The sequence below is a fragment of the Boleophthalmus pectinirostris genome, unplaced genomic scaffold, assembly GCF_026225935.1.
Source record: "Boleophthalmus pectinirostris isolate CB_2022bp ecotype Guang Dong unplaced genomic scaffold, ASM2622593v1 HiC_scaffold_12, whole genome shotgun sequence".
Lineage (NCBI taxonomy): Eukaryota > Metazoa > Chordata > Actinopteri > Gobiiformes > Gobiidae > Boleophthalmus > Boleophthalmus pectinirostris.
Genome location: NW_026571018.1, coordinates 31,285,083 through 31,312,873, shown reverse-complemented (window position 1 = coordinate 31,312,873; position 27,791 = coordinate 31,285,083). Strand labels below are relative to the sequence as shown.

General features: G+C 40.3%; 2 protein-coding genes across 4 annotated transcripts in view; one reads left to right on the top strand and one right to left on the bottom strand.

The window, feature by feature from the left end:
- Window positions 1-333: 333 nt before the first annotated feature.
- LOC110160403 (fibroblast growth factor 1-like) lies at window positions 334-12,567 on the bottom strand. 3 transcript variants are annotated; one of them, XM_020925047.2, is made up of 5 exons: window positions 12,457-12,567; window positions 12,216-12,372; window positions 2,232-2,448; window positions 2,027-2,130; window positions 334-526 (listed from the first exon to the last, which is right to left on the bottom strand). In XM_020925047.2, exons 2-5 carry the CDS (start codon window positions 12,243-12,245, stop codon window positions 350-352), a joined length of 528 nt encoding a protein of 175 aa, XP_020780706.1. In that variant the 5' UTR covers window positions 12,246-12,372; window positions 12,457-12,567; the 3' UTR covers window positions 334-349. The 3 variants fall into 3 exon arrangements, with proteins under 3 accessions (XP_020780706.1, XP_055004662.1, XP_020780705.2); XM_055148687.1 differs by lacking the exons at window positions 12,216-12,372; window positions 12,457-12,567 and adding an exon at window positions 8,649-8,762; XM_020925046.2 differs by lacking the exons at window positions 12,216-12,372; window positions 12,457-12,567 and adding an exon at window positions 5,303-5,436.
- Window positions 12,568-20,542: 7,975 nt separating this feature from the next.
- LOC110153967 (rho GTPase-activating protein 26) overlaps window positions 20,543-27,791 on the top strand; it is a 228,014-nt gene continuing 220,765 nt past the window's right edge. The window contains exon 1 of the mRNA XM_020917897.2: window positions 20,543-21,252. Coding sequence (XP_020773556.2) covers window positions 21,099-21,252 — 154 coding nt within the window. The 5' untranslated portion in view covers window positions 20,543-21,098. The remainder of the gene's footprint in view (window positions 21,253-27,791) is intronic.

Here is a 27,791-nt window from a genome sequence, read left to right as displayed (position 1 = left end):
CTTAAAACTCACAAGAATCCACAGGCACTGCCCAGTTTAGCAGCTTGATTTGAAATGATTTTTGGTGGCGTTTAGGTGTTTAGTTCCACTTTAAAGGTGCATTGTGTAACTTTTTGAGTGGAGGGTTCGTCACCTCCTTGTTTCTATGGATATAACCACGGATCTGACCTGTCACTTGGTTTGGTTTGGTCTCCATGAAGATAGAACGGTTTAACACCATACTGTGAAACATTCCAGAGAAAGCAATAACATCTCCATGGAGAAAAGCCTTTGACCCTCCATTGGACCCTCCACCAGAAAAGTTACACAATGCACCTTTAACAATAGCGTGTGTGTACGTGCTGGTTCTTCAGACAGGCCTGGGCAAGAAGAACACGGCCTTCTGCCCCAGATGAGTGTCCTGTCCCGGTTTGGGCTGGCCGTTCTTCTTGAGTCCCACGTACCATCCCAGCTTCTGCGAGCGGTACGTGTTGTAATGATTCTCCTCGTACGTCTCAATGAAGTGGCATTCGTCGTTTAGAGATACCTGCAGAGAAAGAATATTCAAGAAAGAATATGAATGAGTGTTAGAGGAGTGTTCAAGGCAGATGAAAGGCCTTTGGGTGCAGTGAGCGAGTATTACTCAGAAATGGTCAGATTGTGTAAGGTGGACCTCTCGAGACGTGGGTCGGCCAGCTTGCAAAATGAGACTTCCAGGAATGATTAGTAATGAGTGAGCTGGAATTTACGTCATAAGATAAAATTTTAAAGGGCTTGGTGGAAGATCTGAAACTGTATTTACATAAAGATAATTTTGTAGATTTGGAGTAGTAGATTAAGTTGACGCAATAACATGAGTTTTCTGTCTATATATAAGAAGTCGTGTTGATTTAATGTCTCATTTTATGTTTTATATTTGTCAAAATTCACTAATTATCTTCAAGTAAACTAACTTCGGTGCACTACGGAATGTTTTTTAGTAAAAGGTCCATCACCTGTATGTCTCTATGGAGCTGTCATGTTGTGAGTTGTTCCAAGGTATGGTATGATGACATAATCTCCACTAAGACACGCAGGTGACTCAACCAAGCCAAGTTACAGGTCAGATCTATGGAGAGGTGCCCCCACTCACAGAAGGGTCCACATTACACTATTTTCTGATTCATCTTATAATATTGTTTCCTCGTCACTAACCCAGAGTTCTACCCCGAGTTCTTCTCTCAAGCAGAAAACTTCACCTTGTGATATTGTGTGGTAACACAGGAAGTGCTCCACGGTGTTTTTAAACACACTCCACTTCACTAGAATCATTTGGATCATTTCAGCACTGGAATTTCCAACCTCTACTGAAGTAAAAGTAAAATGTACCACTTCAAGACATCACACAAGCTGTTTTCGGGCCGGGTTCTTCAGACAGGCCTGGGCGGAAAGCGGATGTCAGAGTGAGGAAATATCGACACCAGTGAGAGTTTGTACTTATACAAATCATTATTTGTCTGAGCCGAGCTCTGCTACAACATCTGCTGTGAAGAAGGCAGCAGAGATGCCCAATCCAAAGATGGAGCCTTACCAGGTGAACACAGATAGAGCAAATATTTGGTCTCGTCCACCGACCACTGGACAATCTTCTTGTCACTTGATTTCTCCACCATATTCCACACACTTTGTTTATTGTACCACATGTGACCAGGATGAATCTGCTGACAACTACTGTGTCATTAGGGTTCGCTTGGAAAACCATGTTTTACTTGATTGCCATCGCGAACCAACTTTTCGATTTCTGAACGCTTTGATTTTCAGTGTGAACATGTCAGTCGGTTCAAGATTAGGTGCAGGAACCAGCACTGGCACAGTTCTCTGTCAGCCTGAAAACGCTAAAGGTGGAACTGAGCATTTTGAACTCAAGGATGTAGACAGTTGGATAATAAAAGATTACTCAAACATGTGTGAATGAAACTAAACACAACACCAGGTATGAGGAGGTAACAACATTATAGCATGGCTTTTGCATAATAAAGGAGTATATTAAGCGTAAAGAGTGACTTACAGCTCCGTACAGGCGTCCCTCTGTGTCCATGGCCAGGTACCGTCCACTGTGCTCCCCCTTTATCACCACCACCCCCACACTCACAGCCCTCAGCCTCAGCACATCTACAAAACAAAAGCATTCACTACTACTATTTATCTCTCTATTTATCTATCTATCTGTCTGTTTGTCCTCCTCCTCCTGCGTTGTTGAAATCCATTCTTACCATAGGGGTCATTGTCCTGCCTGCCCCCGCTCACTCTGCCCTCTGGAGTGATTCTCAGGTGGTATCCTCCGTTCTTGCAGTAGAGTCTGGTCAGAGTCCTGTTCTCGTGTGTGGGTCTGTCCTGAGGAGAGGCTGAGGGGGTGGGGGGCAGCACGGTCACGTCCCCCACCTCGTACATCCCGGGAGAATCCTGTGTATCGGAGGGAAGAACAACAGGCTGCAATGGAGAATTAAAGCGGATATTAGTGTCACTGCATCAAAAGGACTATATTACACAAAACGGACTCTTATGAGATGTATTTTGTTTTGTTTCATTCACACATGTTTGAGTAACCCTGAATTATTAGTCTGTCTACATCTCCAAAGTTCAAAATGCTCTGTTCCACCTCGTGATGTCATGAAGAGGTATTTTTCAAGTTAACAGCGACCTTTAGTTCACTACAGATTGGGAATTCCAGAGCTGAAATCATCCAAAATGATTCTAGTGACAGTGTATCGATTTTACATGACATCACAAAGTGGAACAGAGTGTTTTCCGTTGGATAGAAAAATATGATTACCTAAATCTGCAGAGTATGTGTGTTAAAGATATGTGAATGAAACAAAATACAACTCCGGGTTTGTTTTTCACAAGGAAAAAACATTATAACATAGATCAGAAAATTGCGTAATATGGGCCTTTTAAGATACACTAACTTGGTGGAAAGTCAGCTGCATGATTCCACTGAAATACAAGATTACAGGCATACTTTGGAATAGTCTCCCTTGAGATAGACAAGTCTATTTTGGGCAAAAATGCTACATTCTGTGGCTTTTTACTATTTTTACCTCCACTAAGGAGGTTATGTTTTTGCCGGCGTTTGTCTGTTTGTTTCTTTGTTTGTCTGTTTCTCTGTTAGCAACATAACTCAAAAAGTTATGGACCGATTTTGATGAAATTTTCAGGCTTTGTTGGAAATGTGAAAAGGAAGATTTCATTTTGGGGGTGATCCTTAAGAAATTGTGGATTCGGGATCACTTTGAAATTTTAGTTAACGTTGTGGTAAATGGGGCCAAAAATTTTGTTTCTCAATATCTCGGTTAATTATTGACCAAACCCCATGAAATTTGACTCAGGGATGGACAATGGGATCCTCTTTCATATTCCAAAGGCTGATCCGGATCTGATCCAGAAGACTGATTTTATCGCAATTTATATAAAAAATGGGGGTAGTCCTTGGCGGAGGTCTGCGCTCTCTGACTGCTTTTCTAGTTTGTTTTACTACATTTTTAACCTTTTTTAAGCTTTGAAGTTTAGGCCTATAATTTTACTTTCTGGTTGGACACAAACAGCACTTGTGACATATGTAAATAGGATTCCTAGGGGGGGATTTCTACGGTTACCTAGCAACCATATCGATAAATGGTAAATGGTCACATTTTTATACAGCGCTTTTCCACCTTCAAGACACTCAAAACGCTGCACAACAAGGAACCACTCGCACATTCACACACACATTCACACACCAGCGTACAGAGACACTGGGGCCGAGGTGGGTTAAGTGTCTTGCCCGAGGACACAACAGCATTTATCTGTGGGAGCTGGAGTCACACTGCCAACATGTGGGTTAGTGGATTTGACCGCTCCACCAATGATGTTTATGTTGAGATTTGAACCACCAAGCTTCAGATCAGTAAACAAACACCACTGTCATACTGTTAAAGGTGCACAGCGTAACCTTTCTTGCGGGGGTCTGGTACCTGCTTTTCTCCATGGAGATGTTATTGCTTTCCCTTGGTATGACATTAAACATATCCATCTAACATTTATTCATTATGAGTGCTCAGAAGTACATTAATTCCTTCTGTGATTAGGGGCGCCTCTCCACAGATCTGAACTGGTAATGTAGCGTAGTTCTGTAACCTTCTTGTCTCCCTTGTGATTGATAGGCTGAGACCCCGTTTACACTAAAACGAATGTATCACCGCATTGGAAACAATTTGCGTCCAGACACATCGGTTCTGTGTCCGCAAGCCTTCCTTATCCCACAGCTTTGAGCATATTTGTTTCCGTTTTACAGAAATTAAACTTAAAACCGGCTCATTTGCATAAACTGAGCGCTCAAAACAGCTTGCTATTGCGTGCTGATGCAGTTCAGCTTCTGTCGGACTAAAGGACACGACTCAGTGGAATAGGAGTGTTCTTTCTTTGACAGAGGGGTGTTCTGCTGATGGTGAGTCTGTTCTGTCTGGAGTCGTTTTCCATCAGATTAGTGTGGACGAACACTGCATCCACAATGAAAAACGACTCAAATACGTACTAGTGTGGATGGGGCCTTAATCTGTACTTTGGAACATTCTAAATAAAGCACTAACATCTCCATGGAGACAAGCAGGTAGTGGACCCTGCAGTAGAAAAGTTGCTCATTGCACCTTTAACAATGGCTAAATGACACAAAAGTTACATCTAAATCCGCTGAACAGACACTTCTCAGCAACGTCACATCACAGTCGAAAGTGTCAGATATGAAATCAAACTCAACCTTGGTCTGAAAACTGAGAATTTATTCAAATAAATTATCAGAAGATCAAATAATTTCATTGTACGATAGAAATAAATGCTAAAAATTCTTATTTGTTCAAAAAATAATCGTTAATTGTCTATACATTTTGGACAAATTTTCACCATTAATGACTTTGGTACTGAGAGATATTCTGTTTTAAACGTACTTATCTCCATGGAGACGTTATTGCTTTGCCTGGAATGTTCCGCAGTATGGCATTAAACATCTAGCATTTACTTATTACAGGTGTTTCTATCGCTCAAAAATACAATCATTCCTTCTGTGAATAGAGCTGACTCTCCACAGATCTGAACTGTAATCTCTCATAGGGCTGTTAGTGCAATAATATTTCCACGGAGACAAGCAGGCAAAGCAAACTATCACGCAGTGCACCTTTAAAAATCACCGCTACCCCCTGTTCCAACTTTTTTTTTTTATCTTCACAAACTCCCATTTAACTCTTAACTCTCCCACCGACCCAAATCATAACCACAAAAACACCAAAACATGAAAAGCTGCCATACGCACTTTAATCCCTCCATTATTTTCTGCTTCCAGTTGCTTCTTCCACTTGTTGGGAGCGTTTGAGACAGGAAAAGCAGGGCAGAGAAGACAGCGCTGCCCTCATTTTGGTCTTACAGGAACAAACAAAACTATTCCCAGCAGCGCGCTCTGTAAACGTCTGCCCCTCTGTGTCGTCGTGTGGATGATAAAAGCCCGCGCAGACGTGCTGGACTGGCCGTTATCCAAACACAAAGCGATACATGTCCAAACTAGTCTCCTATCTTTGACGCTTTGCCTTGAGGTTTTTTTTTTTTTCTTTCTTGTAGAAATTGTTTCCAGATGGCAGCGATGTAACGTCACCTGGATCGGATCAAGGCCGAGGAGAGTAACAAGTGAAAGAGATAGGCAGAAGATTCCGCAGTGTGACTTTAAAGATGCGCCGTGTGTGTGATTTTTTTCTGGTAAGAGGGTCCACCACCTGCTTGTCTCCATGACGATGTGATGGTTGGTATCATTAAGAAGTTGCCGATACGATACATACCTCGATACATAGGCCACGATAGGATATGTTTTTCGATATAGTGCGCTTTCGATTCAATACGATTAGATGCGATATATCTCAAGTCAATTCGATACGGTTCAGTGAAAAAGAAAGGCTAAAAAATTCATGGCTGTGATGCTAAAAGTTCACTAAGTTTCTAGAAAGTGAATATGAAAAACACCCAATTTACTCATCAAAACAGCAAAAACGTCAACACAATTACACAAAATACTCGGGATGTAACAATAACTTAAATATCGTGATATCGTATCGTCAAAAGTCTCACAATAATATCATGGGAGACAAGTTTCTTTGCTTAAATACATGGTTTTACAGTAGCAACAGCTTATAAACATTGGGAACTACATATCCCATGATTCATTTCAGTGCTGACAACACAAAGAAATATGTTTTTTACTTGAATTCTTGGGATTAAAATGAAAATAATTCACACGAAAATCTTGTCAAGGTATTTTAAAAGCAAAAAAAAAAAAGAGTCCCGTCTACAGTTATATCAGCCTCTACAAAATATCGCAATAAATATCGTATCGTGAGGTGTATCTCGTGATAATATCGTACCATGAGATTTGGATATTGTTACATCCCTACAAAATACACAAAATAATTTAGTAAAATATACTTAAAAAATACTCTTACTCGCAATATATCGATACAGCAGCCCACGATATCGATGCTGTATCATTAAATTAAACAATACGATATAAGGATATTTCAATATTTTTGCATACTTCTAGGTATTAAACTTGTCTATTTCACATTTACCATATTTTCTGGACTATTGAGCGCACTTGAATATAAGCTGCATCGACAAAATTTTAAAACTGTACATATGTAGGTCGCATCTGAATAAAAGCCGCAGGTGTCCACGTCTTCAAGAATTTTTTTCAAGTTCGAGCCGTCTGTTTTTATCGCCTCTGAAAGCTTTTGTCGTCTTTTTGCACTGAGTCAGTTCGTCACGCTGCCGTCGCCAAAGTCTCACCGTCGACTCACCGATGCCGAGCTCACGTGCAGCAGCTCTGTTTCCTTCTTCCACAGACACATCAGTCGCCGTTAACTTAAAAGCTGCATCATCTGCATTTCTTCGTGTGTTTTCCATGAGGAGGGTGTGTGTGTGTGAAGCGTAAAATAACTGTTCAAAACGCAATCAAACAAACGTCTTCCTCGGCGCATTTCCCCCGTTTCTCCCCGCGCTCTACTGCAGAAAGAGTCTCTGTTCTGTCTGGATCAGGTCAGAGCCTTGGAGGATGAACGGGACCAGACCGGGACTGAGACCGGGACCAGACCGGAACTGAGACTAGGACCAGACCGGAACTGAGACTAGGACCAGACCGGGACCAGACTGGGACCAGATCGGGACCGACGAGGACTGAGACTAGGACCAGACCAGGACTGAGACTAGTACCAGACTGGGATTGACCAGAACTGAGACTAGGACCAGACCGGGACCAGACCGGGACCGACCAGGACTGAGACTAGGACCAGACCGGGACCGATCAAGACTGAGACTAGGACTAGACCGGGACCAGATCGAGACTGAGACTAGGACCAGACCAGGACCAGACCGGGACCGACCAGGACTGAGACTAGGACCAGACAGGGACCAGACCGGGACCAGACCGGGAGCGACCAGGACTGAGACTAGGACCAGACCGGGACCAACCAGGACTGAGACTAGGACCAGACCGGGACCAGAGACCAGGGACCAGACCAGACCGGGAGCGACCAGGACTGAGACTAGGACCAGACCGGGACCAACCAGGACTGAGACTAGGACCAGACGGGGACCAGACCGGGACCAGACCGGGACCGACCAGGACTGAGACTAGGACCAGACCGGGACCTACCAGGACTGAGACTAGGACCAGACTGGGACCGATCAAGACTGAGACTAGGACTAGACCGGGACCAGATCGGGACTGAGACTAGGACCAGACCAGGACCAGACCGGGACCGACCAGGACTGAGACTAGGACCAGACCGGGACCAGACTAGGACCAGACCGGGACTGAAAACAGGTCAGTCCTGGTTCATTCCTGGTTCAGTCCTGGTTCATTCCTGGTTCAGTCCTGGTTTATTCCTGGTTCAGTCCTGGTTTAGTCCTGGTTCAGTCCTGGTTTAGTCCTGGTTCAGTCCTGGTTTAGTCCTGGTTCAGTCCTGGTTTAGTCCTGGTTCAGTCCGGCATCGCAGTTTAAGTCACGAAACAGGAAACAGCTGTTTTCTGTTTTTTCCATTCTTCATTTAAACACAAAATCGAAAATTGAAAAAACAAATCGTTATCCATTTTTTTCATTTTGGTTTTTGAGACAAATAATGAAGAAAATAGTTGTTTTTTTGTTTTCTTATTTTTGGTTTTATATTGAAAAACAAATGAATGAGTGATAGACAGATTGTACTCCAATAAATACTCCAGATTTAGTTTTATCTTCATTGGTTTTTAAAGATTTTATAGTATTTCTCTGTTAAATATATATGATATTTAAAGGTGCAGGTCAGATCTGTGGAGAGGCAACCCCGCTCACAGTCAGAATGTCTGTTTTTCGAGGTATTTTTGAGCTATAAAACCACCTGTAATTCAATAAATGTAAGGCCGAGCTGTTTAATGTCACACTGTTACAATGACATATCTGTAGAAACAAGCAGGTGATGGACTCCTAACCAAAAAGTTACGCAGTGCACCTTTAAAGCAAGTGATGATGTTCTTGAAAACAGTAAAAAAAAAAACCTAATTCTAAAAACAGCTTTTCTTCCCAACGTTCTCACACAGTCACAGTTGTGTATTATCCAAATGTGTCATCCTGCTTCACTTACCCGCGAACAACTCAACTCTGGTTTTCTCCAATCCAACTTTAAATCCACAAAATTGCTCAGTTCCTACTCCGCTGCGCCGCTGCGAGCCAGATGCACCCTCACATCTGGAACATCTTAGCGAATGGCATCCAAAATATTAGCAGACAGACAAGTGCAAAGCCACAGCTGCTCGCGCTCGCGTTACAGTTCCTCCAGCGGCAGAACCAGAGCACGTTACGGGATTTGAGGAGATAGTTTTGGACTTTTGGATGGAGCTGCTGTTAAGAATGACGTGGGAAAGTTCAAGCGGGTGCGGGAGTGTGGGAGGGGATCCGCCGATTGCATATTTGAGAAGTGTGTTTGATAAATATGTAAAGTGGTGTTTTTTTTTAAGGAAAGAGAATATGATGACGCGGGTTGTCAAACTGGGGTGAGCGTACGACAAATGGTACACAGTCTGCACGGGTCTAGGTCTGGTTCGGTACAATTCTGGATGTAATTTAAGTCTTGGTTTTGGCAATCCTGCTGTATTTCAATCTGTGTATCATTCGTTCATTTGTTTTTCAGAATAAAGCCAAAAATAATAAAATGAAAAAAACTACTGTTTTCTTCATTATTTGTGTCCAAAGCCAAAATAAAAAAATGGATACCAATTTGGTTTTTGGGGTTTTTTTTTTTCAGTTTTTGATTTTGTGTTTAAATGAATAATGGAAAAAACCTTTGACCCTAACAGACTAAACCGGGACTGAACCAGGACTAAAACAGGATTAAACAGGACTAAATCAGAACTCTGCACCCCAAGGGGATAACCATATGGACAAGATTAGTCCTGGTTTAGACCTGGTTTGGGCCAGGTTTAGACCTGGTTTAGACCTGGTTTAGTCCTGGTTCAGTCCTGGTTTAGTCCTGTTTTAGTCCTTGTTCAGTCCTGGTTTAATCCTGGTTCAGCCCTAGGATCAGTCCTGGTTTAGTCCTGGTTTAGTCCTGGTTTAGTCCTGGTTCAGTCCATATGTGGTGCAAAAGTCCAGCATTGCAGTTTAAGTCACGGAACATTATCCGTTTTTTTCCATTATTCATTTATACACAAAATCGAAAACAAATTGTTATGTTTTTTCATTCTGGTTTTGGAGACAAATAATGAAGAAAAAAACAAAAAAATATTTTTGGTTTTATTTAGAAAAAATAAATAAACAAATGATACATGGACTTCTTTCTTATGGTAAAGTCATGATTTAGTCTTGGTCTTATCTTAATCAGCAACTTTGGTTTATTTGTTTTTCTTTCAATACAAAATAACTTTATGAGCTTGTAAAACACAAACAGTGTTTAGGTCGTAAACACTGAGCTCACTCACTGTGTGTGACGTCGTTGTGTCCTTCAGTGTTTGTCTGGGACACTTCTGGGCTGTTTAAAGTTCACACTGGAGACACACATTTAACTGGAAATGTAAACAATCTCGCAAAAAAAATCATTAAAGCATTACTACTACTACTGCCACTACTACCATTACAAGTACTACTACTATTAGCACTACTACTACTACTACTACCACCACTACCACTACTACTACCACCACAACTACTACCACCAGTACTACCACCACTATTACCACTACTACCACTACTACTACTACTACTACTACTACTACTACTACTACTACTGCACTACTACTACTACCACTACTACTACTACTACTACTACTACTACCACTACTACTGCCACTACTACCACTACTACTACTACTACTACTACTACTACTACTACTACTACTACTACTACTACTACTACTACTACTACTACCACTACTACTACCACTACTACTACACTACTACTACTACTACTACTACTACTACTACTACTAGCACTACTACTACTACCACCACTACCACTACTACTACTACTACAACTACTACCACTACCACTACTACTGCCACTACTACCACTACTACTACTACTACTACTACTAGTACTACTACTACTAGCACTACTACTACTACTACTACTACTACTAGTACTACTACCACCACTACTACTACTACTACCACCAGTACTACCACCACTATTACTACTACTACTACTACTACTACTACTACTACTACTACTACTACTACTACTACTACTACACTACTACTACTACTACTACTACTACTACTACAACTACTACCACTACTACTGCCACTACTACTACTACTACTACTACCACTACTACTATACTACTGCCACTACTACTACTACTACTATTACTACTATTGCCAATACTACTACTGCCACTACTACCACTAATACTATACTACTGCTACTACTACTACTACTACTGCCACTGCCACTACTACTACTACTAATACTACTACTATTGCTACTACTACTATTGCCATTATTACTACTGCCACTACTACCACTGCAACTACTGCCACTGCCACTACTACTACTACTACTACTACTACTACTACTACTGCCACTATATTCTATTTAGACTAGAATTTATGCCAACTCTTTTCTTTCAAGTTGTTCTGTTACTTTGCAGCTGACGTCATCAACATTCCCTGGGAGTGCGATGCTAACTGTAGGCCCTGCTCTGTCTGAGGCTTTGTTAGACTTTGTGAGACTTTTGTGTTTTATTTTAACACAGTCTGACCATAAAAAAACCTGACTTAACTGGAACTACAACAGGTGCTTTAGCCACAGTTTTTTCAGTTACTCATTCTCCATAAACTCTTGCATTCATGATTCATCACAGACTCCTGAACTACATTTTGTATTTTTTCTCGAGTTTTCAGACCATCAAACTTTCTGACATTATTTACTAGGGGTGTAACAGTACATGTATTCCTGCCAAACTGTTTCAGTACGGGACGATCGGTTCGGTGCAGGGCTGTGCACGAGTGAGTTCGCGCAATTGGTGTGTGTTTACATTCCGCCACTACATGTGCAGCTACACGGAAGCCTCGGCTCTTTAATATTCACGAGGGAATTCGTCCGTGATTGGGGTGGCAGTGTTTCCCGCGGCGCTTTATAGTTAGGGCGACTGCTTTGACAACAATTGCCCCCCGCCTTGACTACGTCCCTTTCGAACCACGTCCTCGCAAAACTACGGTCGTCGAGCTTCTGGTCCTCATTCGCCGGCACGGAATCTCTGCCCTCCCTGGGGACATTGTAACAGTGAGTACAAGTTGGTTATTGTGGCCACAAATATGAAGAAAAGTCTGAAAAGTTTTGTCTACTGATTACAAGGAATTTTTTTTTTATAATATTTCATACATTTGTTGCTTATTTGAGAATACTTGATTTAACTTATTAGTAATACCAAGCAGCAGTTTGCATTTATTTGATTTTCCCGTTTGTATAATGTTAAAACAAATAGTTGGTTTAATAAAAACACAAATAAACAACAAGTAAAAAGTTGCATTTTGTTCCCGAAAATGAACCTAACCGAGATCTCAAAACCGATGTACGTACCGAACCGTGATTTTTGTGCACCGTTACACCTCTAGTATTTGTTCATCTGTGCACTGTGTTACTCCTGAACATTTCACCATAGAGATACATGTGTGACACCCCTTGACAATATTTGGAAGTTTTTGTACACACCTGCTCACTTGTTGTTTCACATTGTCCCATTTGCTCGCATATTAGCTCACAGGCATCTTCTGGGGCTGCCAAATCTTCTGAAATTCCTCTCTTTCGATTCCTTTTAGGGTGTTATAGTGAAATGCCAACCAGATCCGCCGCCTCCGCTCTCTCCGACCTGCGCAAATCACAAAGCACGAGTAGCTATCGTACAAATATTTGACTGAAACGTACACATACAATATTCCCCGGCTTTACTTACCTTTGCGGCGAACCGAGAGTCACGGGTCCACTCTCACATCTTTGCGTCAGGATTAAAATTAGCGGAGAGCGGAAAGGAAGCTGGTCTGACCGTCTGACCGGACCATGGGACATTCCTGACGGGGGAGTCCAGCTTGGAGACACGTAAACAACTATCAAACATAATTCGCCGGACATAAAACAGATGGAGTAACTTGATCAAAATGGATTTAACAATGTTGATTTAACCTTTCGTGCGAGTTTTAAACAAGATCCTGCGTGTGGTCCTATTTTTGGCAACGGGGTGTAGTTTTTATCTCGTGTTTCTGTTTTGGAACTATAAGCCGAACTAAACTACAAGAGAAATCATTAGCGCTGACGTGTGAAAGCATATTTGAAAAGTTGGTGTGAACCATTTAGGAGCAATTAGATTCACCACATCAATTGATACATGTATTAAAGTGCACATGTTACGCTATTTTCTGATGTGTTGTGATGTTGTTTCCTCGTCACAAACAAACCTGGAGTTGTGTTTTGTTTCGTTCACATGTTTAACACACAAATCCTGCATATTTAGGCTGAGTTCTTCTCTCATACACTGTGGAAAAATGATCTGATGAAAGCTTTTTTGCGGAAACATTATATAAAAAAATAAAAATTAAAAATAAAAAAAAGCTTTGCAGTGTGCTATGCATTTTTTCACTTTTATTTTACTGTTCCTTGTATTTGCGCCTCTACAAGAATCTTGGTGTATGTTTTCTGTTTCATTTGCTTTCTTCTCTCAAGCAGAAAACACTCATTTCCACCTTGTGATGTCAGCCCTGGAATTGCTCATTTCTACTGAAAAGACTTTAAAAGCGGTAGTGGTTGATTCGAAAACTGGCACTAGATGACATCACAAGGTGGAACAGGGCATTTTGAATTTTGGAGATGTAACAAACTAATAATAAATCATTACTCAAACATCCATCCATGCATTTTCTTCCGTTTATCCAGGGCCGGGTTGCGGGGGCAGCGGTCCAAGCAGGGACTCCCAGACTTCCTTAACCCCGGACACGTCCTCCAGTTCCTCCAGGTGGACCCCAAGCTGTTCCCAGGCCAGCCCAAAGACTAAGGCTGCGTTCAGACTGCAGCCTGAAGTGACCTAAATCCGATTTTTTGGCCTCTATGTGACCTGTATCCGATCTTTGAATGACAGTCTGAATGACACCGATCCGATTTTTTCAAATGCGACCCAGGACACTTGGATATGTGGTCCTGAAACTGATACATGTCTGATCTTTTGACATGTGACTTCAGTGTGAACAGCCAAAGCGCATTCATTCAACCTACACATTATCAACAAGCCACAAACGTCACTATTCTGCGCTGAAGTAGGCGAAAATTGCTAATGAACTCCGTGTCACTGAAGCGAAGCACATCACCACTCATCACTCTTGGCTACGTCTCCACATCCACACGTTCCTTTCAACGGACGTCGCTGCCGCTGCCCCACAAAACGCCACGGCCAAAAACCTCGTCCTTCTCCTTCTTATTCTCCTCTTTAAAACAAGTAAGTTGTTCATGTTCTGGCTCCGGTACGAGAGGAACTTTAAAATCTCCAGGTGCTCAATGCTCGCGTCCATGTTTGGACAACTTCCGTAAACACAGAGCACGCTCGCTGCGGTTGACATCATCGTGTCCTCTAGTGCACATGTGGGACACTTTCGGGCCGTTTACTGTTCAAACTGGAGTCACATACAAGTCGCATTTAATTGGAAATGTGAATGACCTCGCAAAAACATCAGATTTCACAAAAAAATCGGAATTGAGCATTAAGCCCTGCAGTCTGAACGCAGCCAAAGTCCCTCCAGCGTGTCCTGGGTCTTCCCCGGGCCTCCTTCGGGAGGGACATGCCAGGAACACCTCCCGACAGAGGTGTACTGTATGTATGTGATGTAAACGTGCACACGACGTGAGCAGATCTGACCAGAGTTTTGCGTCTTGGCTAGTGTAGACGGAAAGTATTCAACTTTTCCACTCTGGATGGTGATTTCAGATTTTTGCATTTTTAAGCCCCCAAAACGCCGTCACCGTCTAAACAAAAAGCACTTCCGATAAAATATTTAGTTGTTTTTACCCGCAAGCGTTCTCGTGTAACCAGGCCCTCAATGGTCATGTTAAACACTGTGCAGAGGGGGACCCCGCCAACAGGTTATGGGGCCAGATTATTTTACACAGTTTGAAGAGCTGTCGCCAGGTGAATGTCACGACTGTAAGTACGTGCACCTGAGTTTGGCCACTGACCGCAAACATGAGTAAAAGTAGAGAAAAGGACACTGTACCAAGCCGCTGGGGTAGACTCATATTGACTCATGATTGACAAGACAGAAGATGACTTAGTAAGTTTTTTTTTTTTTTTCATTATCATCTCATCATTATTTTCATGCTCCTTTAAAGGCTCACCATGTCACTTTTTGGTTGGGGCTCCGTTCGTCACCTGCTTGTTTCTATGGAGATGTCATTGCTCTGACTGGAATGTTCCACAGTGTGACATTAAACAGCTTTACTTTACATTTATTCAATTACGGCTGGATTTATAGCTCAAAAATACCTAAACAAAAAAACAAAAAACAGGTGTTCTGACTGTGAGCGAGGTCGCCTTTCCACAGATCTGACCTGTAACTTGGCCATAACTGTGAAACTTTCCATACAAAGCAATAACATGTCCACGGAAAAAAGCATTTGACGGACCCTGCACCAGGAAAGTTACACAATGCACCTTTAAGGTTAAGGTGCAGTTATTATTAAGATGATAATGCGTTTGGCTGTAGTGACAACTTACAACCAGCAGATGGGAGTATACTTAAACCAGAGCAACGATGATTCAACTACAGTCACATTCTGAGTTGCATGAGTATTGCTTCAAGAACGACAGGCAGTGGTGGCTCAGTGGTTACAGTACACACATGTTCTGTTCAGGTCCTTGAAGGAATCTCTGGGTATTCTGAAAAACATAATCTTTAAAAAAATGTATTGGTATTAGACAAAAGTAACTTATAACAAATGCTTGCATGGAGTAGCAGTTATAGATCTGACCTGCTAATATAAGATTACACAAAACTGACTCTTGAGGTTTAAGCCATGTGATGTTAATCAGTGTTGGGGAGTAACAGATTACATGTACCGGAGTTACGTAATCAGAGTACAAATTATGAGTAACTGTATTCGGTTACAGTTACTGTTTTAATGAGTGGTAACTGGATTACAGTTACTTGGTTGAAATAAATGGATTACACGGCGGTATTTTCCTGTTTTCACATTTCGGGCTATCTCTTTTTCTTTGTTTTTTTCCCCCGGTAATTCCACTCATTGCCGCACACTAAACCAGGTCTAAACCCAGGTCTAAACCAGGTCTAAAACCAGGTCTAAACCAGGTCTAAACCAGGTCTAAAACCAGGTCTAAACCAGGTCTAAAACCAGGTCTAAACCAGGTCTAAAACCAGGTCTAAACCAGGTCTAAACCAGGTCTAAACCAGGTCTAAACCAGGTCTAAAACCAGGTCTAAACCAGGTCTAAACCAGGTCTAACCAGGTCTAAACCAGGTCTAAACCAGGTCTAAACCAGGTCTAAAACCAGGTCTAAACCAGGTCTAAACCAGTCTAAAACCAGGTCTAAACCAGGTCTAAACCAGGTCTAAACAGGTCTAAAACCAGGTCTAAACAGGTCTAAAACCAGGTCTAAAGGTCTAAACCAGGTCTAAACTAAACCGGTCTAAACCAGGTCTAAACCAGGTCTAAACCAGGTCTAAACCAGGTCTAAACAGGTCTAAAACCAGGTCTAAACCAGGTCTAAACCAGGTCTAAACCAGGTCTAAACCAGGTCTAAAACCAGGTCTAAACCAGGTCTAAAACCAGGTCTAAAACCAGGTCTAAACCAGGTCTAAACCAGGTCTAAACCAGGTCTAAAACCAGGTCTAAACCAGGTCTAAACCAGGTCTAAAACCAGGACTAAACCAGGTCTAAAACCAGGTCTAAAACCAGGTCTAAACCAGGTCTAAACCAGGACTAAACCAGGACTAAACCAGGTCTAAAACCAGATCTAAAACCAAGTCTAAACCAGGCCTAAACCAGGTCTAAAACCAGGTCTAAACCAGGTCTAAACCAGGTCTAAACCAGGTCTAAAACCAGGTCTAAACCAAGTCTAAAACCAGGTCTAAAACAGGTCTAAACCAAGTCTAAACCAAGTCTAAAGCAGGACTAAACCAGGACTAAACCAGGATTTAACAGGACTAAACCATGTTGCGCGCAGACTGTGTCTCTTTCTCTTCTATCAATAATATTTTTAATTTGGTTCAGTAAAGTCTGGGCTTTTTATTGACTTTTAACAGACAAAACATCTTATGTGAAGATTTCCAAGTCTTTGCTTCTCTACAGCAAACCAAGTAATCCAAAGTATTCAGATTACTTTACTCACTTTAAGTAATTTAATGGATTACAAACTACATTTTGGTGTATGTAATCTGTAATCTGTAGGGGAATTATTAATAATATTATTATTATTATTAGTCTGTCTACATCTCCAAAGCTCAAAATGATCTGTTCCACCTTGTAATTTTCACTTTAACAGCTACTTTTTACCTTTCGTTCAGTAGAGATTGGCAGGTACTGCATCATGAGGTGGAACAAGGTGTTTTCAGTTAAATCATAAACACATCCACTTCCATCATAAACTATATAAAACTGAATATTTAGTAAACCTGTGCAAAATTTCATATCCATAAATCCAAATTCTCCAAACATAGACCACAGACTTTTTAAAATAAATATCCTCGACATTAAGAATTATCTTCAAACACTTCAAAAACAGTATTTCTAACATTAAATCTATCAAAACACTCAATATTACAGAAGAATCAGGATTTTATTCTTAGTTTCTTGGATTGATTTCTTTGTATGATTTATCTGCCTCAATGTATGTTTACTTGTATGTCAGTTTTGTTATTGTTTTGGTTTGGTTTTAAATGATATATGTATAAGTATGTTTGTATGTATGTGTGTATGTACAGAGGTGGTGCGCTAAGGCAAAAGTAGGCATCTACATAGGGCCCCCAAACCTGAAGGGCCCCCAACCAATTGCCCTCAGTCCCACAAATGGCTGAGGCCTCGGAGCAATTTGATTTTTCTCTCAATATGACATTAAATGAGAGTAGTTTACTGTTAAACAATAATCATAAGAAAAATAATAATCATCATATGTAATGGAGGTAAACAAAAACGTAATTGTACGAGCAAAAAAATAAAACTACTTTCAGTTGTGGTTATCTAGTAGGTGACCGAACTAGACAAGTTTCAAATCCACCATAATTAAAAAAAAAATAGAGAAATGTGTATGTCTCAAGAACAATGGAGAAAGTGCCAAAAAAACCCCAAAACAAAACAAAAAAACAAAAAATTATGCATTATAGCGAGGGCCCCAAACTTAAGTTTGCCTAGGGCCCCCAAATTTCTAACTCCGCCACTGTGTATGTATATATATATATATATATATATATATATATATATATATATATATATTATATATATATATAGTTTGAGAGAAAAACAACAACAACAACAACAGCAAATAATTAAATAAATTTTTTTAAATGTGTGAATGAAACAAAACACAACTCATGGTGTGTTTTTGATGAGGAAAAAATATTACAACATAGATCACAAAATATAATATAGGAGCTTTAAATTACAATCCAAACTCAAATATTCTACGGACAGTTTCTCCTCTTTGCCTGCACAGTAGCTGATAAAGCCAATAAAACGAGTCTATGATCCAGGCTAAATAAATAAACAGCCGTGTCTCCTGTTTCCTGGAGCGGTCTCTGTGGACCTGCGCGCTGACGGACATGCGCACAACACAAACGCGTTCACACGAGCAGAAGAGCGGCGTTCACGGCTCACTAAAACTGTAATGCGCAGACCCAACAGCAGAGGGCGCAGCACACCAGATGACCACAGGGGACGCCCGTGCGGATGAAACGGAGCAGAAATTCCCCGCTCGTGTTGAAATGACGTCACCGTGTCGTGTCCTCCAATCAAAGATCATCTATGGACGCACACATTCGCTCTGAACCCGAATGACAGAAAAGACATGATGAAACCTGCAACAACTACGAGTTGATATCACAGATGATGAGGAGAGCAAATGGAGGACTACAAGGCATGTATTAAAGGAGTGGTTATAGCAGTAACAATAATTTTTTTACAAAGTGGTTATGGCTCATAAGTAAATGCAGAATAAATAAATCCATAATGCACTAGAATGCTGGATAGACTATGCAATTCAATCATTATTAAATTAAAACTGGATTACAATATTCAATGTTTATAAGATTATTCAAACTTGCATTGCGTTCAATTAAAATATGCAATATATAAAAATGCATAAAAACAACAATATAGAATAAAAGTTTAAAAAATACAGTACATTTATATTTGGAAAATGTAAGTATAGGCACAAGTGGACATAATGATAACACAGGAGAGTAGAGCGAGGCTAAAGACGTGGGCTGTCAGAGTGCGCTGCTGTTCACAATGAGCAGAGCTGTGTTAGTGAGTTGTGTTAGTGTGGGTCAGAGCTGAGCGTGAGACAGACCCCAAACACGAGCTCTGTGAATGACTGTTACATTACATCATACCAATGACATCAACATGGCTGAAGTCACGGTTTAGTCAGAGGGTTACCTCTACAAGCAAAACAAGTCTGATGAGCTTTATTCTCTCATTATACATTAAAGGTGCACTATGTCACTTTTCTGGCAAGGGGGCAGCCGCCTGCTTGTTTCCATTGAGATGATACTGTTTTGCCTGGAGTGCTTCACAGTATTGTAATAAACAGGTCTATTTTGCAGGTATTTTCATTGAAAAACATTGAAATACCTTGAAAAACATGCCTTCTTACTATGAACAGGCTCGCCTATCCACAGATCAGGCAACTATGTCTGGCCATGCCACATGCTTGTCTCCTTGGAGACCAATGTGCAATGAAATACTGTGTGCATGAAATATTCTTTATGTGACCTTCATAATATTAACATATGGCTGTTATAAAAATATGACCTAGATATAGCCTATTATAGTCAGTGGAGGAAAGAGTACTGCATATTTATACTGATGTTAAAGTAACACAGTACACATGAAAAATACTCCTCACAGTACTCAGAGTTACTTTTTAATAGATTTTTAGCTGCATTCTAGATCAGTATTTAAGATACATTGATAATAAATCAATATTTCAAATGAGCAGTTTTAAGATGAATTTAGCTGCTTTTTAAACCACAGTCCACATATTCTCTGAGCTCTGGCCAATCAGAGCAGGAGATACAGACAGTACAGTTATGTGTTGGTTTAGAAATGAGCAGAGCAGGTCTGGGTCTAGAGGGTGCACCCATAGACCTGTACATTGCACCCTCATTTTAAAATGCTTGCACCCTCTAAAATGTAAATGCATTGCTGAAATGCTTAATGCTTAATGCTTAATGAAGAGTATTGTTTTTGTCATCCTTAAACACTCACATGTCCCTCAGTCAGTTTGGTGTAGACCAGCCTCTGCAGCAGAGACAATGGTGAGACAGCTGTGGATTGGGACATTTGGGACTTGTGCTCTACTCACTACTCATATGATTTTTCCTGTAACTAGTTACAATTACATGGCTAGAAATATACTCCATTAAACGTACGAGCATAGCTTTAAAAATCTACAAAAATATAATTAAAACATCAATTACTGTAATGTGAATATTTGTAATTAAGTTCCACCTCTGATTACAGTGAGTTACAGTGGTGATATACTGGTTATTAATGACACCTGCAAATAGTCCCAATAACTGTATGTTCAATGTTTCACAAGTTTTCTTTCAAAAATGATCAAAGCCATGTTATCACTTCTTGTCAAACACTGATATTAGCTCCATGATGTCGTTGCCACCTTTCAAGAGTGAGTCCTCTTCTCTTTCTCACCCTCTCCTCCTCTCGTGGATCCCTCGCCCCGCGTTCGTCCCGCCCTCACGCCGCTTCCCTCCATCTCTCCCGCGATTGGCCGAGCGCGCTGTCACTCGGGGGATTATCCGCGTTGGTTGGGGTAGCTCGCCTCCACCTCCGCTCCTCTTGTCCTGGCTTTGAGCGGGGTTGGGTTGAAAGCCGTGCGTGCATTTTAAAAGACTCACCACGCCACACTGCGCTCCGTACCTCCTCGTTTGTTTATCCCCTGCGCGCGTACATCCATCACCCCAGCCTCTCCAAATCGTACTTTTCCCCGGACCAAAATGACGCAGTGGACGGGTAGGCAACCTCGGCTTACCTGAACAAGTGGACAGACTACGGTGGGCACTTTTACGCACGGATTTCTTATTTTATTGAACGCGTTGCTCGAGCGTTGCAGCCGATTTTCAATAAACCAATACTTTTTAAACCAAAATCGGAATACGAGGCTATGCACTTACTATTACGCAGTCTTTAACTTAACATTCCCGTTGTCTGCATCTTGTAATAGGATTTGCAATCATTTCAAGCTGGACCTGCGGGAACAACCGTACTAGCGATCTCAACAAAGGCACCCCCGGAATCTCCTTGTGTTTTACGTCTTTTCTTGGCATCGCATTTGTGTTTTTTTTTTTTTTGATTCAGCACGATGGGGCTACCTGCGCTGGAGTTTAGTGACTGCTACCTGGACAGTCCCCTGTTCAGAGAGCGGCTCAAATCGCACGAGTTGGAACTGGACAAGACCAACAAGTTTATCAAGGAGCTTATCAAGGATGGCAAGGCGCTCATCCAAGCCTTCAAAAGTAAGTGGGCACGCAGTATCCGTTAAATGCACTCACTTTTGACTGGGCATACTTTAAAACACATCAACAGGGGGTTCCTCGAGCTGTCAGTGAGGGCTGCAGGTCTCCAATACGCAGTACTGTTGTTGTTTTAGTAGTAGTAGTACTTGCTTATGCTGGGACATGACTTGCTGAGGTTATAGTTACTGCTTTTACTCCTATTTTAACTACTGCTACTTTAAATACTATTGCTACTATTGACTGTACTGCTATAAGACTGCGATTACTAGGTACTTCTACTACAAGTACTACTACTGCTACTGCTACTACTATGTGTATAATGCTGGTGACTTTATTGTTTGACCTAACTAGTTAACTTTTCATAGACTGAGTACTGTTACTACTGCTAATTGTACTGCTACAAGGCTGCGATTACTAAGGACTTCTAGTACTACTACTACTACTACCCTAGATCTTCTACTACTACTGCTACTACTGTGTGTTTAATGTTGGTGACTTGTTTGACCTAAGCTTCACCTAACTGGTTAACTTTTCATAAGTTGAATACTGTTAGTACTGCTAATTGTACTGCTGTAACACTACTATTACTAGGTACTATTACTACTACTACTAGACCTTCCACTACTACTGCTACTGCTACTACTATGTGTATAATGCTGGTGACTTTAGTGTTTGACCTAAGTTTGACCTAACTAGTTTACTTTTCATAAGCTGAATACTATTACTACTGCTAATTGTACTGCTGCAAGGCTGCTATTACTAGGTACTACTACTACTACTACTGCTACTACTTCTACCCTAGAGCGTCTACTTCTACTGTTACTACTGTCTGTATAATACTGTACTGACTATTGTTTGACTTAGGCTTGATCTAAACCAGTTAACTTTCATTTTGGAATAGACCTGGTTACTTAAATACAAAAAATACTGTTACTAGTACTACAACTGCTACACTAGACCTTCCACTACTACTACTACTGCTACTTCTATGTGTATAATGCTGGTGACTTTATTGTTTGACCTAGGCCTGACCTAACTAGTTAACTTTTCATAGACTGAGTACTGTTACTACTGCTAATTGTACTGCTACAAGGCTGCGATTACTAGGTACTACTACTATTACTACTACTACTACTACTGCTACTACTATCACCCTATATCTTCCACTACTACTGCTACTACTGTGCGTATAATGCTGGTGACTTTATGGTTTGACCTAAGCTTGATCTAACTAGTTAACTTTTCATAAGCTGAGTACTATTACTACTGCTAATTGTACTGCTACAAGGGTGCGAAATACTAGGTACTTCTACTACTACTACTGCCCTAGATCTTCTACTTCTACTGTTACTACCGTGTGTACAATATTGACTTGGGCTTGATCTAAACCAGTTCACTTTCATTTCAAAATTGCAATTAACATACCAAGATTAATGACCTGTGCCTTGTAACGTCACCTGGTTACATCTGCTCAGAAAACAAAAATACTGTTACTGCTTCTACTACTGCTACTACTGTGTGTATAATGTTTCTGACTGTAGTTTGATCCAAGCCAATTGACTTTTCATTTCAAAATTGTATTTAACATAACATTTTCAGTGACCTCTGTCATGCAATGTTACCTGGTTACTTCTGCTCAGAATACAAAAAATACTCTTACTACTACTACTACTGCTAACCTAGACCTTCCACTACTACTGCTATTACTGTGTGTACAATACTTCTGACTAAACAAGTTCATTTTTCATTTCAAAATTGCAAATAACATGAGTTTCAGTGACCTGTGCCATGCAGTGTTACCTGGTTACTTCTGCTCAAAATACAAAATAAATACAGCTATGACTTGTTTTAATGCGACTAAACCTTTCTTATTTCATCTTATGTATAATTTATGTGCATCAGTGTAATGTTTTGCCTTGACTGACAGAATAGCACCATTCATCTCCATTCTCATCACTACAATTAAATCCGTTTTTACATAAATGCAAATAGTCGATTGCAGTGCACAAGCAACGAGGAAATGGTGACTGCAAGTGCGCTGATTTCAAGTTCAGATTCTGTTCATATTTAAAGGATATAATGTTATTTCCTGATCAAAAACAGACCTGGAGCTGCGTTTTGTTTCATTCACACATTGTATATTTAGGCTGAGTTCTTCTCTCAAACTGAAAACACTCACTTCCACTTTGTGATGTCATCTGTTAAAACAAGAAGTGCCAAACGCCATACATCTTCGCTAGAATCATTCGGATCATTTCAGCCCTGGACTTTCCAATCTTGACTAGGTGTTAACTTCACAACTGCTTCATGACATCACAAGTTGGAACAGAGCATTTTGGGCTTTGGGAGATGCAGACAGACAAGGTTAAACATTTGTGAATGAAACAAAACAGAACTCCAGGTATGTTTTTGAGGAGGTAACGGCTTTCGAACGTGGCTTAAATCTCACAAGAGTCAATTCTGTGTCATATAGGTCTTTTAATAGCCCCCTTCCCCTCCTTGCGTCCGCGGTATCTGTTTATGAACGTGTTGGTGATAAGGCAGGAGCTGAGAGGTGACATGTCAGAGCTGTCATCACCTCTGCATACTCAAAAAGTGAAAGTCAGTGCATATGGCCCGGGGCTTTCCAGAGAATCCTATACAGCCAGGAAACCCGCAACCAGGGAACAATTATGGGACAAGAGGGGATTTGTTCAGTATAGTTTTAAATGCATGGATACGACCCCAAATTACACTGGGATTATACATCAGTGACTTGGTGGTGGGGCAATGATGAATAACGGCCGAAACGTCTTTAAAGGACCCGTATTAGGTTGTTTTCTGATGTTTTAATGTTGTTTCTTCATCACAAACAGACCTGGACCTGGTGTTTTGTTTCTTTCACACATGTTTAACACATAAACATTGCATAATTAGATTTAAGATTTAGATTCTCTCAACCAGAAAAACAGGAAGTGCTCCATTATGTTTTTAAACTCCGTACACCTTCACTAGAATCATATGGATGATTTCAGTCAGGTCTCCACTGAACTAAAGGTAAGCAGCTGTTAACTTGAAAACAACCACTTCGTGACATCACAAAATGGAACAGAGCATTTTGAGCTTTGGAGATGTAGACAAACTAAGAAAAGCTACATTCTACACCTTTAAGTTCAGTTAGAAATTAATGTCATACTTCTACAATTATTTCTACTATTTGATACCTTTTCTCGCCTTAGTTAATTAAAGAAATATACATGATATTCATTAAATGTTAAATGTCCTGTATTACACAAAACCTCATCAAAAACATACCCGGAGTTGTGTTTTGTTTCATTCATGTTTGAGTAACGCTTTATTATTAGACATTATTAGACTACATCATTAAAGCTCAAAATGCTCAGTTCCACCTTGTGATGTCATGAAGCGGTAGTTTTCAGGTTAACAGCTTTATTATTATCATTATTATTATTATTATTATTATTAGTAGTATTAGTATTAGTATTTATTTTATCATTTATTTATTTATTTATTTTTATTTATTTTTATTTTTTTTCTAGATCTTGAAAATTCCAGGGTTGAGATTAAATGCTTTTAGTGAAGGTGTATGGAATTTAAAAACACAGTGGTGCAATTTATATACCTTATATAGACCTTTAGAGATAACATATACCTTATATACGTATATGTATTAAAATATATATATACATACAAACAAAACATGCAAAAATGATGTGGTCTCAAACTCAAACACACACAAACAGAGTAAATACAGTGTGTCAAATGACTCCTCAGGAATAGTCCACCAGTGAAGCACACTGCCTCAGTTCGGGAAGATCGGTGAAATGACATAAACAAGGTTCGACATTTGGTCTCGCTACATTCACATTTCATTTTATTATGATATAGAATGCTCATTTTCTAACTTAATACATCACATACTAAAGCACAGGTGTCAAACATACGGCCCGGGGGCTGGATCCGGCCCTCCGAGACCTTTAATCTGGCCCTCGGCTGATTTTCTACTAAAATATTTTAATTATATTTTTATTAAAATCTTGTTAATTTTCTGTGGTGTTTATCACAGCAGCGTCTCCAGCGTCTCTGTACGTGGCCCCTCCCACCAGAGCAGCACAAATGAAGACTTGTCTCTTTCCAAACGCTCTTAAAGGACGATCGTTTTGACTGTTGACCGTGACACCCTCATCAGAAAAATGTAAAAAATTAGAAAAGTGGAGCCGAGTGCAGGATTTTCCAACAAAAATTGACTTATTCCTATTTACAGACAAGTTCATGTTAAAACATTGTGTTGAAATTTGAATTGAAGTTTCAGGTTGTTCATAATATTATAATATTTTGTAAAAGAAAGAGTTCATCAGTTAAAAAAGATTTCTGTAATAGATTTGTGTTTCTCTGCACAAATATTTGAACTTATTGTTATTTTTTGGGGTTTATATGACATGAGTTTTTTGATCCGGCCCCTTTAGGATCAAAGTAGGTTGGATTCGGCCCCCGAACCAAAATGAGTTCGACACCTCTGTACTAAAGGCTGGCGAGTATGCCGCCCAAGAGAATGCAGCGCCCGGAGAGAAGATGGCACGCTCAAGCCGGGACTTTCTAAGCCAGGGGGACGTTCGAGCCGGAACAGCGTGTTTTCTGTTTCATTGAAGAGCTCATTCTAATATGCAGGGTTTGTGTGTTAAAATGTGTGAATGAAACAAAACACAATTACAGATGTGCTTGTGATGAGGAAACAACATTATAACATAGATCAGAAAATAGTATAATTTGGGCTCTTAAAGACGTTTGTAGTAATAGAAGAAATTGCTCAAGACTAAAACTTTACGGATTATAACACAGGTCTCATAGTGACAGCCTTGCCATTACAATCTTAGCTTATTCTATTTGTGTAATTTATGACTCTTGTGTGAGCAGCCCTTTGCTCTTTAAAGCCTTTCAACAAGATCAGATTTGCCTCTCGGTGAAAAATGTATGGCCCTTTACATCTAAGCTACGAGAGCCCCAGAGCGAACGTGATTTATGGAGGAGATGACCCCCTAGAAACCTGATCTCTGAACATGTTACAAGAAGTCTGTTTTGGACAATTTTCCACTCATCAAATACAAAGCTGTAACTAGATCCGTTATAACAAGAGCTACAACAAGAACTAAAAAAAATGGACTTGACTGAGTATTCTGAAGCAAAGATCTGATAAGGAAACCAAATGGTAACTGATTAAAAACAATACATGATTTATTATGTAAGTGTGGGTGTTCCATAACCTCTACAAACACATTTAGGCTTAGTTTGCTTTTCCCAGACCTGGAAGTCCTCCTTTGCATGCTATTTATTTGATCTACTGTATAGTTAAGTAGGGTTCTTGTGGTCTTTTATTAGTCTATTAACTGGTGAAGTGACTTTTGCAGGAGTTATAGGAGTAACTGAGTAGTTTAATGTACCTTTTCACTTACAGAAATGCTGTTTACTACTTTAAACGCTCTGTGTGCTGTACCACCTTTGTCCGAAGTATCGAAAATTAGATACTAATAATTGATACTAAAACTAATATCGAAAGTAGATACTCATTTGAGCAGGTATCGATACAGCAAAACATCAATTTGAGCTTTCCAGAAATTTTTTTTATTATGATTTCAAGCTTTATCAGACCAAATCGAATACCTCATACTAAGATAAAGAAAATACTGTTGTTTTGTATATGAAATTTACATTCTATTATCAAAAAAGGAACATGTTTTATTTTCATTGTGGTATCGGAATTAGTATTGAGTATTGAGTGAGTTCCTAAGTATCGATTGAGTTTTAAATTTTAGTATTGCTGTAGTTGTTTTTGTGCAAGAGCCTAATAATTTAGTCTGTTGCAAGGGTTTTGAGTTATGAGTTAGATTTAAAGCAGACCTATTATGCAAAATGGATTTTAGTTTGGAGCATGTTGTAGCTGTTTCCTCTTTTCATTTACCCTCTCAAAGTTGTGTTTGGAGTGATTCATGCATGTTTCAGTAATCGTTTATTTTCAGGATGCAGGTTGCCCCTCAACTCCTGTTTTCACCTTCACTGGCACACGCCCACTGTTCTGTACTTTGTTCTCCAATTTTATTTTTCTTAATCAGTGATACACATACCTGCTTGCACGATCTGCATCTATCCAGGAGTCGATTGTTTTTTATGATGATGTTTATTGTGACTTTGGCTCCCTTTGGTCACCTCAGTTTTCTAATGCAGAAGTCAGCAGACTTGTTTTTTTGAGTAGTTTTATCGTGTGTGAAAAACCCCTCAGTCGTCCAGGTAGAATCCATGGCAAAGGAGAGAAATCAGTTTGTCTTCAGTCTCAGAACTGAAGAAGCAGCTTGGATGAGCTGCGAAATGTATTCGACCAAACAAAATTTTTGTCCAATCGACAAACAGATTTCTCTCCTTTGCCATCCATCCATCCATCCATTTTCGTCCGCTTATCCGGGGCCGGGTCGCGGGGGCAGCAGTCTAAGCAGGGACTTCCAGACTTCCTTCACCCCAGACACGTCCTCCAGCTTCTCCGGGGGGAC

What these genes read in the sequence shown, in the direction of transcription:
- LOC110160403 (XM_020925047.2), bottom strand. Translation starts at nt 12,245, where the DNA reads ATGGGACAATGTGAAACAACAAGTGAGCAG. An exon ending in GTGAAACAACAAGTGAGCAG is followed by an intron (nt 2,449 to 12,215) that starts GTGTGTACAAAA and finishes TCTCCATTGCAG; the next exon opens with CCTGTTGTTCTTCCCTCCGA. An exon ending in GCAGGACAATGACCCCTATG is followed by an intron (nt 2,131 to 2,231) that starts GTAAGAATGGAT and finishes TTTGTTTTGTAG; the next exon opens with ATGTGCTGAGGCTGAGGGCT.